This window comes from Stylophora pistillata, chromosome 7, assembly GCF_964205215.1.
Source record: "Stylophora pistillata chromosome 7, jaStyPist1.2, whole genome shotgun sequence".
In the NCBI taxonomy this organism is placed as follows: domain Eukaryota; kingdom Metazoa; phylum Cnidaria; class Anthozoa; order Scleractinia; family Pocilloporidae; genus Stylophora; species Stylophora pistillata.
The window spans coordinates 26,435,717-26,449,354 of record NC_142525.1 but is presented as its reverse complement, the minus strand read 5'-3'; the positions used below and the strand labels follow the sequence as shown (position 1 = coordinate 26,449,354).

General features: G+C 41.5%; 2 protein-coding genes across 2 annotated transcripts; one reads left to right on the top strand and one right to left on the bottom strand.

Moving 5' to 3' along the window:
• Nucleotides 1–4,574: 4,574 nt before the first annotated feature.
• LOC111336357 (uncharacterized) lies at nt 4,575–10,720 on the bottom strand. The gene is made up of 5 exons (XM_088727190.1): nt 10,483–10,720; nt 8,490–8,812; nt 6,987–8,138; nt 6,229–6,496; nt 4,575–5,790 (listed from the first exon to the last, which is right to left on the bottom strand). The coding sequence occupies exons 1-5, from the start codon at nt 10,573–10,575 to the stop codon at nt 5,389–5,391; spliced, it is 2,238 nt and encodes a 745-aa protein (XP_088583316.1). The 5' UTR covers nt 10,576–10,720; the 3' UTR covers nt 4,575–5,388.
• A 75-nt stretch (nt 10,721–10,795) lies between these two features.
• On the top strand, nt 10,796–11,934 carry LOC148727276 (ATP-dependent DNA helicase Q1-like). The gene has a single exon (XM_088727199.1). The coding sequence runs from the start codon at nt 11,013–11,015 to the stop codon at nt 11,592–11,594; it is 582 nt and encodes a 193-aa protein (XP_088583325.1). The 5' UTR covers nt 10,796–11,012; the 3' UTR covers nt 11,595–11,934.
• The last annotated feature ends 1,704 nt before the right edge of the window (nt 11,935–13,638 follow it).

Genomic DNA, 13,638 nt, shown 5'->3' with positions numbered 1-13,638 from the left:
ACTTATTCATAATATCATGTTCTTTCGAAACTCTTGTTTTCCTAGAGGACAGTTTAAAATTTAGGCCATCATATTCATTGACTGTGAAAAACTCTCCTGTCCACCTGCCAAGATCGCCAGACGTGCTCGAAAGTTTGAGGCGCTTATAAACATTCCCACACTCACAATCACTTAAAAGAAGTGAATTTCAGATATCTTTGTTCGTAAAGGTGGAAAAACTTAAATAAAAAAGGGATTAGAAAGTTATATTGTGTAGAGTGCGGTCCAGTTACTGTGAAGGGTACTGTAATTTACGAGCATCAAGTGATTGTCAGCGCGGAATTACGGGACACTTAGTAATGTTGAAAATACGTGGAAAGGACGTGTTGTCTGATAAAGAGTTGATTTTACGAAAAGCAGGTGAGGACATTTTCATATCCCTTACATCTGTAATTGAATTATGGTCATAGTCGACGTAACTTTATATTAGGAGTTTATTCGGGAACCGTTGAACTAGACTGCATGGTGTGTCCAGAGCATCGATATACCTTTGGTATAAAATGGAGAGGACGTAAAAAGATTTGGCAGGTCCCAGAGGGGTTCGCATCTCACCGCTCAATAAATCACACGGGTGATCGCACTATCAGTAGCAAGCCGTTAGAGGAAATCGTAAACAGGACTGGATCATGCACTTATACCCGTCGGCTAAGTTATTCAACTGCATTATATTCAGTCTTTATTAAAAGTGTTGCACAAACTACCGTATTCACTAATTAAGGCCTTTTCGAATGTTATCTTTCTTTAAGCAATCTGTGGGCGGTGTCGTGAAAAGCTGAACACGAGCATTGCAACACATCAAAAGAATTCACAAAAGGAGAGGAAAAGTAGTGACTGTAACGACTATAGTGAATTCCTTATGGATGTTAAGCCGACTGACTCTTCTTTTTTCGTTTTTTTGTCCTCTCCACAACACCTATAAAACCACAGGCAACTATTGTGTTGGGCATCTTGTGGCGATACGCTAGTAATGGGGCAGACTCGTACCCAGTCTTTAAGTTAGGCTTGGGGAAATCAAGGGACAGGACAGAAAAAAGCGAGAAAGCGCATCGCCCTGGCCAATTTTGTGAAAGAGTAGTTATAATGATTGTAATTATGATAATGGTACTAATAATGATAACAATATAAACAATAGTAAAAATCATTTGTAAAAAATATCACACACGGCTTCAAGAGAGTTAGGAAAGAAATAAGAGGTAATAGCTTACTTCTAAAAAAGGGCCCACAAAACTGCATCCAAACTTTGTAAAGAATGCCGAATGAAGACAGAAGAGGTTCTTGTGCCATTGTCTGCAAGCAATTGTGTAGTAGTTTACATTATGTTTGCATTTCAATGTAGGCCATTGACAGCGTTTCTAGAACCAGTTAGGTAAGCTTCCCGGAATTTATTCGAGAAGAGGGGATAGAAAAGATATCAAGAGATCTACAGCGTTTGGCCTTTAGCCCTGACAGTAGTCTATTCCAGCCTTCGTCGTCCTGTGAGGAGACGTAGTCCACAACATCAACACCTGATGACAGTATCAGCTAAGCCACGTGTGCACAGTACCTTAAACCTCCAGATAACACTGTCGAAGGTAAGGTAGCCGAATTGCAATGGTTTGTGGATGAGTGCAGTATTGGGCCTCTCGGATCTATTATGAGGCGTCCATGGACTGACAACAACTCGAGAACACATGTATGCTACATCCGCAAAGCTAGTACAATAATCTCGGAGGCATTAAAAACCGTGGCGTCGCAATCCGCTCCAGAATTGTGGGAGGCAGTGAGAGGAAAGAACGAAGTAATCCACCTCCTTGGGTCTGTGCATAATGGCAGTGATCTTCTATTAGCTGTAGTGGAGTTTTACAAACAAGCAGATACTTCCGAGACAAGGCGCCAACTATTAAGTCTGGCGACCAGTAAAGTGACCTATGCAGGAATGGTAGCACATATACCTCGACTAACAAGATATGAGTTCACGGTGGCAAGACGATACACGCTTGAGGTAGGCACAGGACTTACTGTACAATCGGAGGCCAATCAGACAAGAGAAAAGTGGACTCTACCAAGATAGATCACTTTCTGGACTTTATCACGTCTTCTACAATCGTCTAGGACCTCCCATGTGGTCGAAAAACCCTGACATTAAGCAGCAGCACAAAGATCGACATTGCCGATATAATATGGACAGTGTTGTCATCTCGTCTGATCAACCAATATAATCAATATTGTAGTGAGGTGAATTACACTCCGCCCTCGAGCCGTACGCTGTTTAGAGTTTTGTCTGAGGCATGCGTGGCGTCAGTTCGAAAGAGTTTACGGGGGCTAGACAGCTACGTGGCACAAGGTAGGTGCTGATTTCATGATCTACTATCGCTCCTTGACACCCTGGTGAAAAATGGGGCTAATGAGGCTGTAATTGCAGAAGTCAAGGATAACTTTAGAAAGATATAAACAGTATATCAAAAGTGATTGCGTTTTCGTTGTGTGAAGGTGCAACAGCATGATTGTCTTGTTCACAGATCCACTGCTCCGTGGCTGGTACTATTCATGACTACTGCAGAGTATTTGCACTCAGTGATGCTTGAAAGGAGAGCTATCGCCACCACTGTGATCACCAACATAATCTACGTTAACGTTGTGAGAGCTGCGAGACCTTGAAGACTGTAGGTAGTCAATAATAAGTAAACCCGGCCTATAGCAAGATAATCCTACTAATTTCCGATCCTGGACGTCATTTTCCGGTATGTTCAACCAAGAGGTGGTGGTGAAGGAAAATTACTCGCGTTCGCGGTAAAATGGATCTCTGTCCGCTATAATATATTGGTTTCGCAGCACGCACACGTCATCCATTTGTTCTCGAAGGGGATGCATGGTAATATTTAACAATAAAGCTATAACCCCATGCCACTGTATCATAAATTACACCCTTATTAAGAAAAACTAGCTTATTTTGGACTTTTCTCTCAGGAATACCACACGATAACCAGTTTTAATGGATAGCTGAAAGGCCAGGGAAAGGAGAGTTTGTGTCAGTGAAATCCAGACATCCAAAGCCGGCGACATCCATATAGATAGTCTACTCAAGGAGGGCTGTACCACCGAAATGACCCATCAAGCAAATGCCAGCCTAGCTGATACTATCCTGTTTCCATACCCAGATGACGGATGCACCAAGTCCAACATGACATACGAACGGCTGGAGCAGCACCTCATGTACGGTAAACACCAATTTCATCGGGTCGAGAGTGTCTCACTTATTGACTGAGCGAAGATCAGTTACGCAGAGCGTCTTGAGGCTGGAGGGAGCCATCCTGAAGTGACGATGCCGGATACAAAAACAGACAGTGGTTCTACTTGTCTGCCAGAGGGATGGGCTTGTCGGGAGTCCGCAATGCCACGCCATCGGTTTAATTCCAGGCAAAGGAGGTACTTGGAGGAAAAGTTTTAACATGGTGAGACCACGGGGATCAGAGCAAACCCAAATGACGTCTCGGAGGAGATGAGATGTTTGAGAGATCAGAGCGGGAAGCGAATCTTCACGGGGTAAGGGAATTCCTACGACCACTACAAATCACCGCATTCTTCTCTAGGATGGCATGTAAGAGAAGAGATGCCACCGACTCCGATGATGAGGCTGAAGAATTTGTGAGGCAGCAGGCGGCCGTCCACTCGGATGTGATGGTAGTATTACGGCAGGAAATAACTCATCCCTTGCTTTTCTCTGACAAAAACCTGTGCTTGATGACAGAGTCAGAAATCGAAAGCCTCGAGATCACTCAGATGCGTTCCATAGTTAGTCACTCTTCCATCAAAGTTAAAGCTCGAAAGAAGACTGTCTATTCTGTTGCTATTGTTGAATTTTTGAAGAGGTGCTTCTTTAAGCAGTAATTATGGTAACTATAATTACTGCAAAAACCATGGACAAAGATCTCGTTGATTGTTGACGTTGGATCTCTAGAAAAGATATCTAATCAGCTAAAATATTACTAAAAAAGCAAAAAACCATATGTCCAAAGACTACTGTAAAACTGATTGACAACGTGTACTGTTTTTTATACAACAATATTTCGGCTGGCCATAAAAGCCTTCTTCATGTTCACTGATGTTACTGAATTTATGATGGCAATTACAATATCATATAGATAGAGGATGTCGCAAAAAAATGTTAAAAAGGGGGAGGCGGAAATGACATACAACATGAAAAAGAAAAGGAAAACTAATAAGGATATAGGCTACAATAACTCATCACGGCGGTTTTAGGCCATTACTTCGAGAGTCATGGCCTTATCTATCAAATGTGACTCCCTCGCCTCACGGTGGGTGGGAGGGGGTTGGTTCTAGGCTATAATACATGACCCAAAGCTCCTACTTTGGAACCAAATTTGTTATGCTTTTCTCATGGATCAAGATCAAGTCACCAGTTATTTCTAACCCTCCTCCAGAACAAAAATTGTATATCACCTGAGGACATGTAATTTGAGAAACAGTTGTGGGGTATTTACCTACAAATTTTAAATGAAAAGGCATTTGTAAGCAAAGGGAGAGTTCTACTGAGAGAAAGTTGCTGAAAAGTTTAAAAAAGACTCTTTCATGACTGCAACATCATCCTTACATGGCTCATTGCTTTTAAAATGACCAAAACCAGTCATAAGTCAGATATGACCCCTGAAAATATTAAACTTTGCCGATTTTGTTATTTTATAGCGTCTTTAATGTTACTGTATATTATAAAACTCGTAACCGGTCCTCCTCTCCGTGACACCCGAAATGGCGTCTGGTGAAATCTCGAATTTTCGGCATTATTGAGTCGTTCTACTGACAACACAAAATGACTACGCGCGGAATTTTTTCTAACTAAAACTGCACCAATATGAGTACTTTCAAGCAGTATAAACAAATTTTCCGAAGTTCATCTAGTTCTAGATAAATTTTCCGGGAACTATGGCGCAGTCCCTGATTGAACAAGTGTAAGGAAAAAGGAGCCATCTTTTAACATACATTTCCTAGGAAAAAACATTACTGGTACCAATGGAATATATCTTTTTGATATCTTTAGATTCGTGTTAAGATCTGTATTAGGTTTCACCGGCTACATAGAGTTTTGGAAATTTTAAACCGATTTTTCAAATGTTGCTTTTTTTGGTTTTCACAGCCATTAATGTCCGCTCAAAGAGAATACGTCCCAAAATAACAATTTTGAGTATTAAAGAAAACGTATTGTGCCATTCAATAAGGCAGGTCAAAGGCTTTATTCTGACAAAGGTTCGAAAGTTGTGATTTTTGGCCCAATTCCCAACTTTGCTCGATCCTTACAGGCAGCGCCTCTTAAACTTAACACTAACACAGAGATCCCCTTCTATTTATTACAATTTAAATGGGAGGAAGTGTGTCCTTGTAGAGCATGGTCAACCTCCGATGACAGCCTATGGCATCTGGTCGTTTGTCTGCTTCTTCATCCCAGCAAGCCTGCATTAAATCTTGCCATCCACACGGGGGTTTCTTCCTGTCTTGAACTTGCGTTGGTCTGTTCTGTTCAGCATTCCGACCATTTACCGCTCTCACGTCTCCCTCTACATTTGTAAGGGCTCTCTTGCCATACCACATCTCCCAGAGCATTATGCCAAAGCTGTAGATATCGGCCTTGCAATCGTATAAGCCTGCTCTGATCACCTCAGGCGCAATGTGAAAAGTTTCCGTCGTTGTTACTGTGATCATCTTGGCTTCTTTAGAGACGCTGATGTTAGCGACCCTGACATCATCTTCATATGACAGCTGTGGTAGAATGCATATGGATGTAAAAATACGGAAGTAGAAGACTCTTCAACGCCTATTGAAAAACTCCATTCTTTCCTCTTTACTGCTAAGCCTGCGGTGCACTCAAAGCAGGCCATGGGTGATTAGGGTAAGCGCAGAGCTAGCATCGTGAATTTATGGGGGCTGTTTTTAATCATATGCGACTCTGATATAGGATAAATTTGGTTTGTCAAAAGGTGGATTTTATGGCGTACCCAGATCTAAAACTCAGTATTGATTTTGAAAGTAAGGATTGTTCCGTCCCTAAAAAAATTTAAACATGAAATTTTTCCCAAGTGTTTTAGCAAATTAAGGTAATTCAAAGGTGTGGTAGCTAAGAACATGCAAATTCCGAGACAAGTTCATACAAAAATTCCCACAATTAAATGCTGAAAGTGTGTCCATTTTCCTTCTTACCATGATGTTTTCCAACTTGAAATCTCTGTGAACAATGCCCTGACTGTGTATGAATTCGAGAGCATTGGCGATGTCTCTCGCCCATCGAATTACACTTCTCTCGGCTCCAGGTGTTAAGGACAGACTAGGTATATTGTCCTGATTCTGGAAAATACGTCCCATCAAGTTTTCCTTGCAGAGTTCCATTACGAGTGTTACTCTCAACCGATCTTCTTCCCTAATCAGTGCAGCACCATAGAACTTAACGATGAATGGATGATTAAGCTTCCTAGAAAATTTAGATGCATGAATCATCTTTAGCCTAGTGTCTTTGAAACAATAGCACTCTCTGTGATTATTGCCGTGCCATGATTTCATTTTGTTGCCAAATGTTTTCATTTTGTTCCCTTTTTTCGTTGTTTTTTTTATTTTTTTTGTAAGTGTCAACTATCAACGAAGGGAACACTTGGGTCACGAGAGTTTTAGTAAAACAAATAAGCAAAACAAAAAAGTGAGAAAGACAATAAAACCAAGTAAGTGAAAGTGTAGTGCGATCGTCCGGGTGAATGCAGTCCAGAGAAGGACTGTTGTCGGTGGTGGTGACCATCACCGACAACAGTCCTTCTCGGGACTACACTCACCCGGACGATCGCACTACACTTTTACATGTTACCCCTGGGTTCACACAATTTACTGCAAAAATAAGTAAACAAACAAAAACCCAGAAGGAAAACAATCCCATACGAAATCATGCAATCCTAAAATATAAGAAAACCAACCTTAGTGTCTCTCTTTTAGAAAGAAAGTCACTTGTATCAAAATTTTCCAGTTCGTCATTCCACACTTTCACAGCCACTTGTACGGGTTCATCTTTTCCTCGCTGCTTAAACGCCCCTCGATAGATCGTGGTAAATGCGTCACTACCGGGAAGTGAAATTTGATCGTCTGTCAGTTCTAGATCGTCGCAACTGATGTCCACGATGGATACTTCTTGAATGCCGAAAACGGCAAGTTTGTCCCTTAAATGTACACTCCTATTATGCAAAGGTCTGTAGAAATCTAATTTTTTCTGTGAGCTGTTATCATCCGTCAATTTTCGGCACAACATTCTGTCAGCCTTGATAAGCTCGGGAATGCGAGCTACAACCTGCTCGAGGCACACTTGAGCCTCAGTAAGCTGCTCCACCACTAAAGAGCTCAGATTCGGTTCTTTAGCCGCTTCAAGCAGGTATTCTAGAGAGGCTTTTGCCATGAAGCCACACTTGTCTTTTTCGTACTTTCTTGTCTTATTCCAATTTCCTAACTTTTCTTTCATAGCCACAACCCCGACAACTGGAACGCTTAATAAAAAAGCAACAACGCCAACTGGAACCCAAATAGGACTTGTGACCCCGATTACTACTTTGCTGGCCACGGAAAATTTCTCTGAAGGCGAGGAGTCATTTGATAGAACAGGTACATCATCTGCTATGACGAAGCTCTCCAGGTTTTCAAGTTGACCCACGACATACCTGTATCGCTGTTGAAAGTGCTGGATTAGAGAGCTACGAGCGCCAGAAAAGACATGTTCACGTTCCTCCCATGCTGCAATGAAGTCTTGAAGTCGCTTCGACAGTGCTTCGTAGATGTAGAATTTGGTCACCTCCCAACTCGCCATCGCTGGTGGAGTATCGTACGACGTCCACCAAGTGAAGCGCTGCACAACATCTGAAGACGTAAGGTACTTGGACAGAGAGATGACAGCCCTTTCTGTTTTGTTTTTGAGGTGCTCTTGTAGCTCCTTTCTAACTGAGTTCTCCTTCTTCTCAATACCATGGAGGCGTTCATTTATCAAAATCATTCTGTCAATAACTTCCTGACGATCTTTGGACGAATTACTAATGAACGCTTTCGTGTGAAACACCACACGTGAAAGAAGGTAGTAGAGCCACCTTAAAAATGGAAAATAGATTACCTCACTTTGATAAAGACTGAAACAATGGATAGCGTGAAGAAGCACTCTGATTGGGTTCTTTAACTCCGAATATCCTTGGCTATTCACCTCCGAGCTATTCATGGCTTTTACACTCCCGAAAATATTGTAATGTATATACGCTGTATTGTCTCATTTTTTCGACTTGGTAAATATCCACCCTCACATAGCCAACTTCATTTCGGTGACCAGTTATTAGTCTATTTTACTTATCAATCAGTTATACCGCATTTAAGACGCGTCAAGAGGTGAAGGCGATTCTTGCGGTTTTAATTGTGTCTATGTGTCTACAGACTTCATGAACACTTACTTCCACTGGATACACAGTCTTGCCTCGACACTTTTTAAAACCATGGACTTAATTCCATTCATCAGTGCAGTAAACTCTTTTGTAATGATTCCACGTGTTTGGGCTTTAATGGCACTGGTTGAAGACATGCAAATGATCTGAGATTCAGGATCTACATAAGGCCAGCAGCGTTTAATTTTTCTGACTATGTGGTCCTTGATCCCATCAGCTTCTTCTGCTGGTACTTGGTCCCACTTGTTACAAACGAACAGAGCACAAGTCGACGGGGTTTCTCTTTTTTGGTCAAGAGACACTTGTCTAGCGTGTTCGATTAGCTTTTCGAGCTGAAAAAAAGGAAAATGGAAGTGTCTCTCCAATGAAGAATAAAAACCTTTCTAGTTCTTGTTAGCGTGGGTCTGTTAATCAAGGAGCTTCAGTAGAGATTTGTTAATAGAAGACTGGAAATTCATTAAAAAATATAATAATAATGGATCTATTATCAATTGATATCCTCTACTTATCAGTTATCGTGTGGTCTATTCAATGTAGTTACGATCTTGTGCACACATTTAATTTTATATCTGACGTAACCACCCCTCTGTCTCTGTCTCTGTCTGTCAGTTTGTCTCTGTCTCTGTCTCTGTCTCTGTCTCTGTCCCTTTCTCTGTCTCTGTCTCTGTCTCTGTCTCTGTCTGTTAGTTTGTCTCTGTTTCTGTCTCTGTCTCTTTCTCTTTCTGTCTCTTTCTCTTTCTCTGTCTCTGTCTCTTTCTCTGTCTCTGTCTTTTTCTCTGTCTCTGTCTCTCTGTATGTCTCTGTCTCTGTCTCTTTCTCTGTCTCTGTCTCTGTCTCTGTCTGTCAGTTTGTCTCTGTCTCTGTCTCTGTCTCTTTCTCTGTCTCTGTCTCTGTCTCTGTCTGTCAGTTTGTCTCTGTCTCTGTCTCTGTCTGTCTGTCTTTATCTCTGTCTCTGTCTCTGTCTCTGTCTCTCTATATGTCTCTGTCTCTGTCTGTCAGTTTGTCTCTGTCTCTGTCTCTGTCTCTGTCTCTTTCTCTTTCTCTGTCTCTGTCTCTTTCTCTGTCTCTGTCTCTGTCTCTCTGTATGTCTCTGTCTCTGTCTCTTTCTCTGTCTCTGTCTCTGTCTGTCAGTTTGTCTCTGTCTCTGTCTCTGTCTCTGTCTGTCTGTCTTTATCTCTGTCTCTGTCTCTGTCTCTCTGTATGTCTCTGTCTCTGTCTCTGTCTGTCAGTTTGTCTCTGTCTCTGTCTCTGTCTCTGTCTCTTTCTCTTTCTCTGTCTCTGTCTCTTTCTCTGTCTCTGTCTCTGTCTCTGTCTCTCTGTATGTCTCTGTCTCTGTCTCTGTCTCTGTCTGTCAGTTTGTCTCTGTCTCTGTCTCTGTCTGTCTGTCTTTATCTCTGTCTCTGTCTCTCTGTATGTCTCTGTCTCTGTCTCTGTCTGTCAGTTTGTCTCTGTCTCTGTCTCTGTCTCTGTCTCTGTCTCTTTCTCTTTCTCTGTCTCTGTCTCTTTCTCTGTCTCTGTCTCTGTCTCTGTCTCTGTCTCTCTGTATGTCTCTGTCTCTGTCTCTGTCTCTGTCTGTCAGTTTGTCTCTGTCTCTGTCTCTGTCTGTCTGTCTTTATCTCTGTCTCTGTCTCTGTCTCTGTCTCTCTGTATGTCTCTGTCTGTCTGTCTGTCTCTCGTTCTCGTCAATCTTTACATCGCTCATCAGAAATATTAATCCAGTCAACATACCTTGCTGAACCCTAAAATTTTCGTCTCCTCTCTCTGGGTCGATTCGAAATTTGGATGGTTTTCATGCGCCCTCAAACAAACAGATACTTCAAATCGTAGACAATTTTCCTGTAGCAGTTTTAACAAGAGGGTCTTAATGGGGGGGGGGGATTAACCCCATTGAGATCCTCTAACAATGCCCAACGGGTTCACGCACCCAACTAATTGAGCCTCACTATCACCTCATTTTTGGCTTGTTAGAGCTAAATTACGTTCATGATAGTATGTATCTTACCCTGTCTCGCTGTATTCCACCGGCGTTTAAAGCATTAATAACGTAGATAAATAGGAAAGCCTCCGGAAGGTATGCTTTCACTATGTCATCCATAATGGTAGATTCGCCGATGCCAGGGCTGTCAACTATAACGATTCCTTCCTGGAAAATTTCACAATACAGGATATACTTTACGTATTGAGCACTATACAGCCAGCTAAAGTTAGCCTGCAATACCGGTGTATTGTTGGCGCACGAGTGCACATTTTCGTATTGGGCCGCCATCTTAGATTTGGTAACTATGGAGGATTGGGGCGAGGAAATATTTGCCGAGGGAGTAGGTATTAAGTGGAAAAATGGGCAACGAGGGAGAGGGAGGGTGAAGAAATAATACGCCTGCCCGCAAAGCCTGTGATTTTGCAAAACCCGTACACCAGATGGACGGGGCCTCTGATTGGTGCTGTAGGTTGAAACTGGATTGATGCCTGTCATCTAAAGTAGTTTTCTTCCGGTCGTTCCGCGATTGGGAGCGGGAGTGATTTGGAGAGAAAATGGCGGATACGCTAAGCTTTGATGTTGCTCTCGCAGAAGCGCTTTTATTTCTCTCTGAGCTGGGTATGTCGCTTATATTACGCCCGGAACAAAAGGAAGCCATTTCTTCTCTTGTTCATGGAAGGGATTTACCAGCAGTTCTTCCGACGGGCTCTGGTAAAAGCCTCATCTTCCAGTTGTTGATCCGCGTGAAGCAAATATTATCGTTGAAAGCTGCGTGTGTGATTGTTGTCTGTCCGCTCAAAAGCATCGTCCAAGATCAGCTGGCGGAAGCATCTTTAATGGGTTTGACGGCGACATCCCTTGCTGGTGCTAGTTTACAAGATGTTGAAAACGGCAAATACCAACTGATATTTGCGTCCGCAGAAGAAATACTAGCGAAGCCTTTTCTCTCTTCCCAGAAAAAGAGCACTTCACCATTGCACCAAAACCTTGCTGCAATAACTGTGGACGACTCCCACACTGTGGAAACTTGGACCGGACAAAGGTTTAATTTTTTTTCCTTACGTTTCATTTCAAGAAAAATGTATCACATTTTTTGGATTAATTTTCATGTATGTCTCTTAATCATTACCAAGTGATACTCATTTAATCTTTAATCGGTCAACAAAGAAAGGAAAAAAATCCGTAGCTTTTCGTGAGTCATTTGGAAAGGTCGGAGAACTGCGGTCTTTTTGCAAACAAGGTAATGTAAATAATATTTTACTGCACCTTCATTGAATTCAGAGCACATTAATAAACTACTTTGTAAAATCGGTTTTCTCCTGGGAGAAAATATGTTCGGCAACTGATGTTGATTTCTCTGTGTAAGGACCAAGCTGTTATGTTTCTGTTTACAAATTGATTAAAATAATGTTTAAAAATGTGAAACAATAATATTGACCAGCTAAACAGAATGTTTTCCCTGAACTGAAATAAAAAAATTGAATCTTTTACATAATTCTATATTTACAAAATTCTATATATATATCCAAGTTTTTCGTTGGTTCGTCGCGTGAAACTCTCGTAGTCACAGTTCCTGACGGAATCATATACACAACTTTTACCAGACGTCCTGTTTGCGGCAAATCATCCACGTTAAGCTTAATCAGCATTACATCCTCCTTACACTTGTTTTCCGGGAATATTTCCAAATTTCACTTTAAAAGAGCTTTTGCAAATCCTACAGCTGTCGTTAGGATGTCTTTCCGACATAACTTCACTAACATACTCGATCGATTCTGTTTCGCACGAAGTTGACAAATACACGTGTGTTAATGTTTTTGTCGGAAGTAAATTTTTGCCTTCCATCCGGTAAAAGCAAAAATCGATGTTAATTGGCTGCTTGCACATTTCCGGAAAGGCGGTCAAGCGCTGCTAATTAGGGGGCGTTTTGCAAAATCACAGGCTTTGCGAGCAGGCGTATTTTTTCCTTCCCCTCCCTCTCCCCCGTTGCCCATTTTTCCACTTAACACCTACTCCCTCGGCAAATATTTCCTCGCCCCAATCCTCCACAGTTACCAAATCTAAGATGGCGGCCTAATACGAAAATGTGCACTCGTGCGCCCAAAATACGCCGGCACTGCAGGCTAAGCTAAAGTATCTCCTCCAGATATATATATATATCGCAGGTCGTTAGTGGAACTCTCAGGCCAACAAAGGTGCACCGCGCCAGGAGGATCAATACAGATTCGCAGTCCAAACCTCACAGCAAACACGGACGTAGAAAGTTTAAAAATTTCGAGGATGGACAACTTCTAACGTCAAAAATATAAAAAATTTTAATAAAAAACGCTTCGGTCAGAGACCTTCTTCAGTTATTTACAACATTTAAAATAAAAAAAAGAGCATTAATGTTGCTAATTTGCCCTTTCGGGCTCCAAAGGCCTTGTTTTGGGATTTTGTTACGACTTACAGTTGTAGTTAAAAGTGGGCCTCCCCTTTTTTAATGCTTGCCGCATTGCTTCTCTGCAATTGGTTACGTCACTCATTTTAACATATTTAGTATTTTTATCTCTTAGTTTTTAGGGTTTGTTTCTTGTATTTTGTCTATTGCTTTCTTTGTAATTAGATTTTTTATCTTTTTATTAGCACCAGTTCATTAGTCGTTATCTGTAATTACGTAATCATTAACACTTTCGATCCTATTTAATGCTCTTTTTTATTTCAAAAGTTGTAAATGACTGAAGAAGGTCTCTGATCGAAACGTCTTTTATTAAAATTTTTTATATTTTTGATGTTAGAAGTCGTCCATCCTCGAAATTTTTAAACTTTCTATATAAATATTGTCACCTTGAAAATTAAGTTTCCCGGGAGACCACGTCTCCAATCACGTAAATCACATCTTCGATTTCAGTGTTGCCAGCATGATTGTCCTGATAGTGTAGTAGTCATCACACTTGACTAGTGACAGGGGGGCGTGGGTTCAAATCCCGCTCAGGGTAAATTTTCTTTTCAAACATTTAATCTATTTAAGTATGATCATTTGGGGTGTACAGGGTCAGGGATTCCCTCGTATACAGGATTTATATTTAACAGTTATTCGCCGAAGGCGAGGTGAATATCGTCGAATAATCCCCTCGACTTCGTCTCGGGGACTATTCGACAATACTCACTGAGCCGGAGCTGAATATTGTAGTACACGAG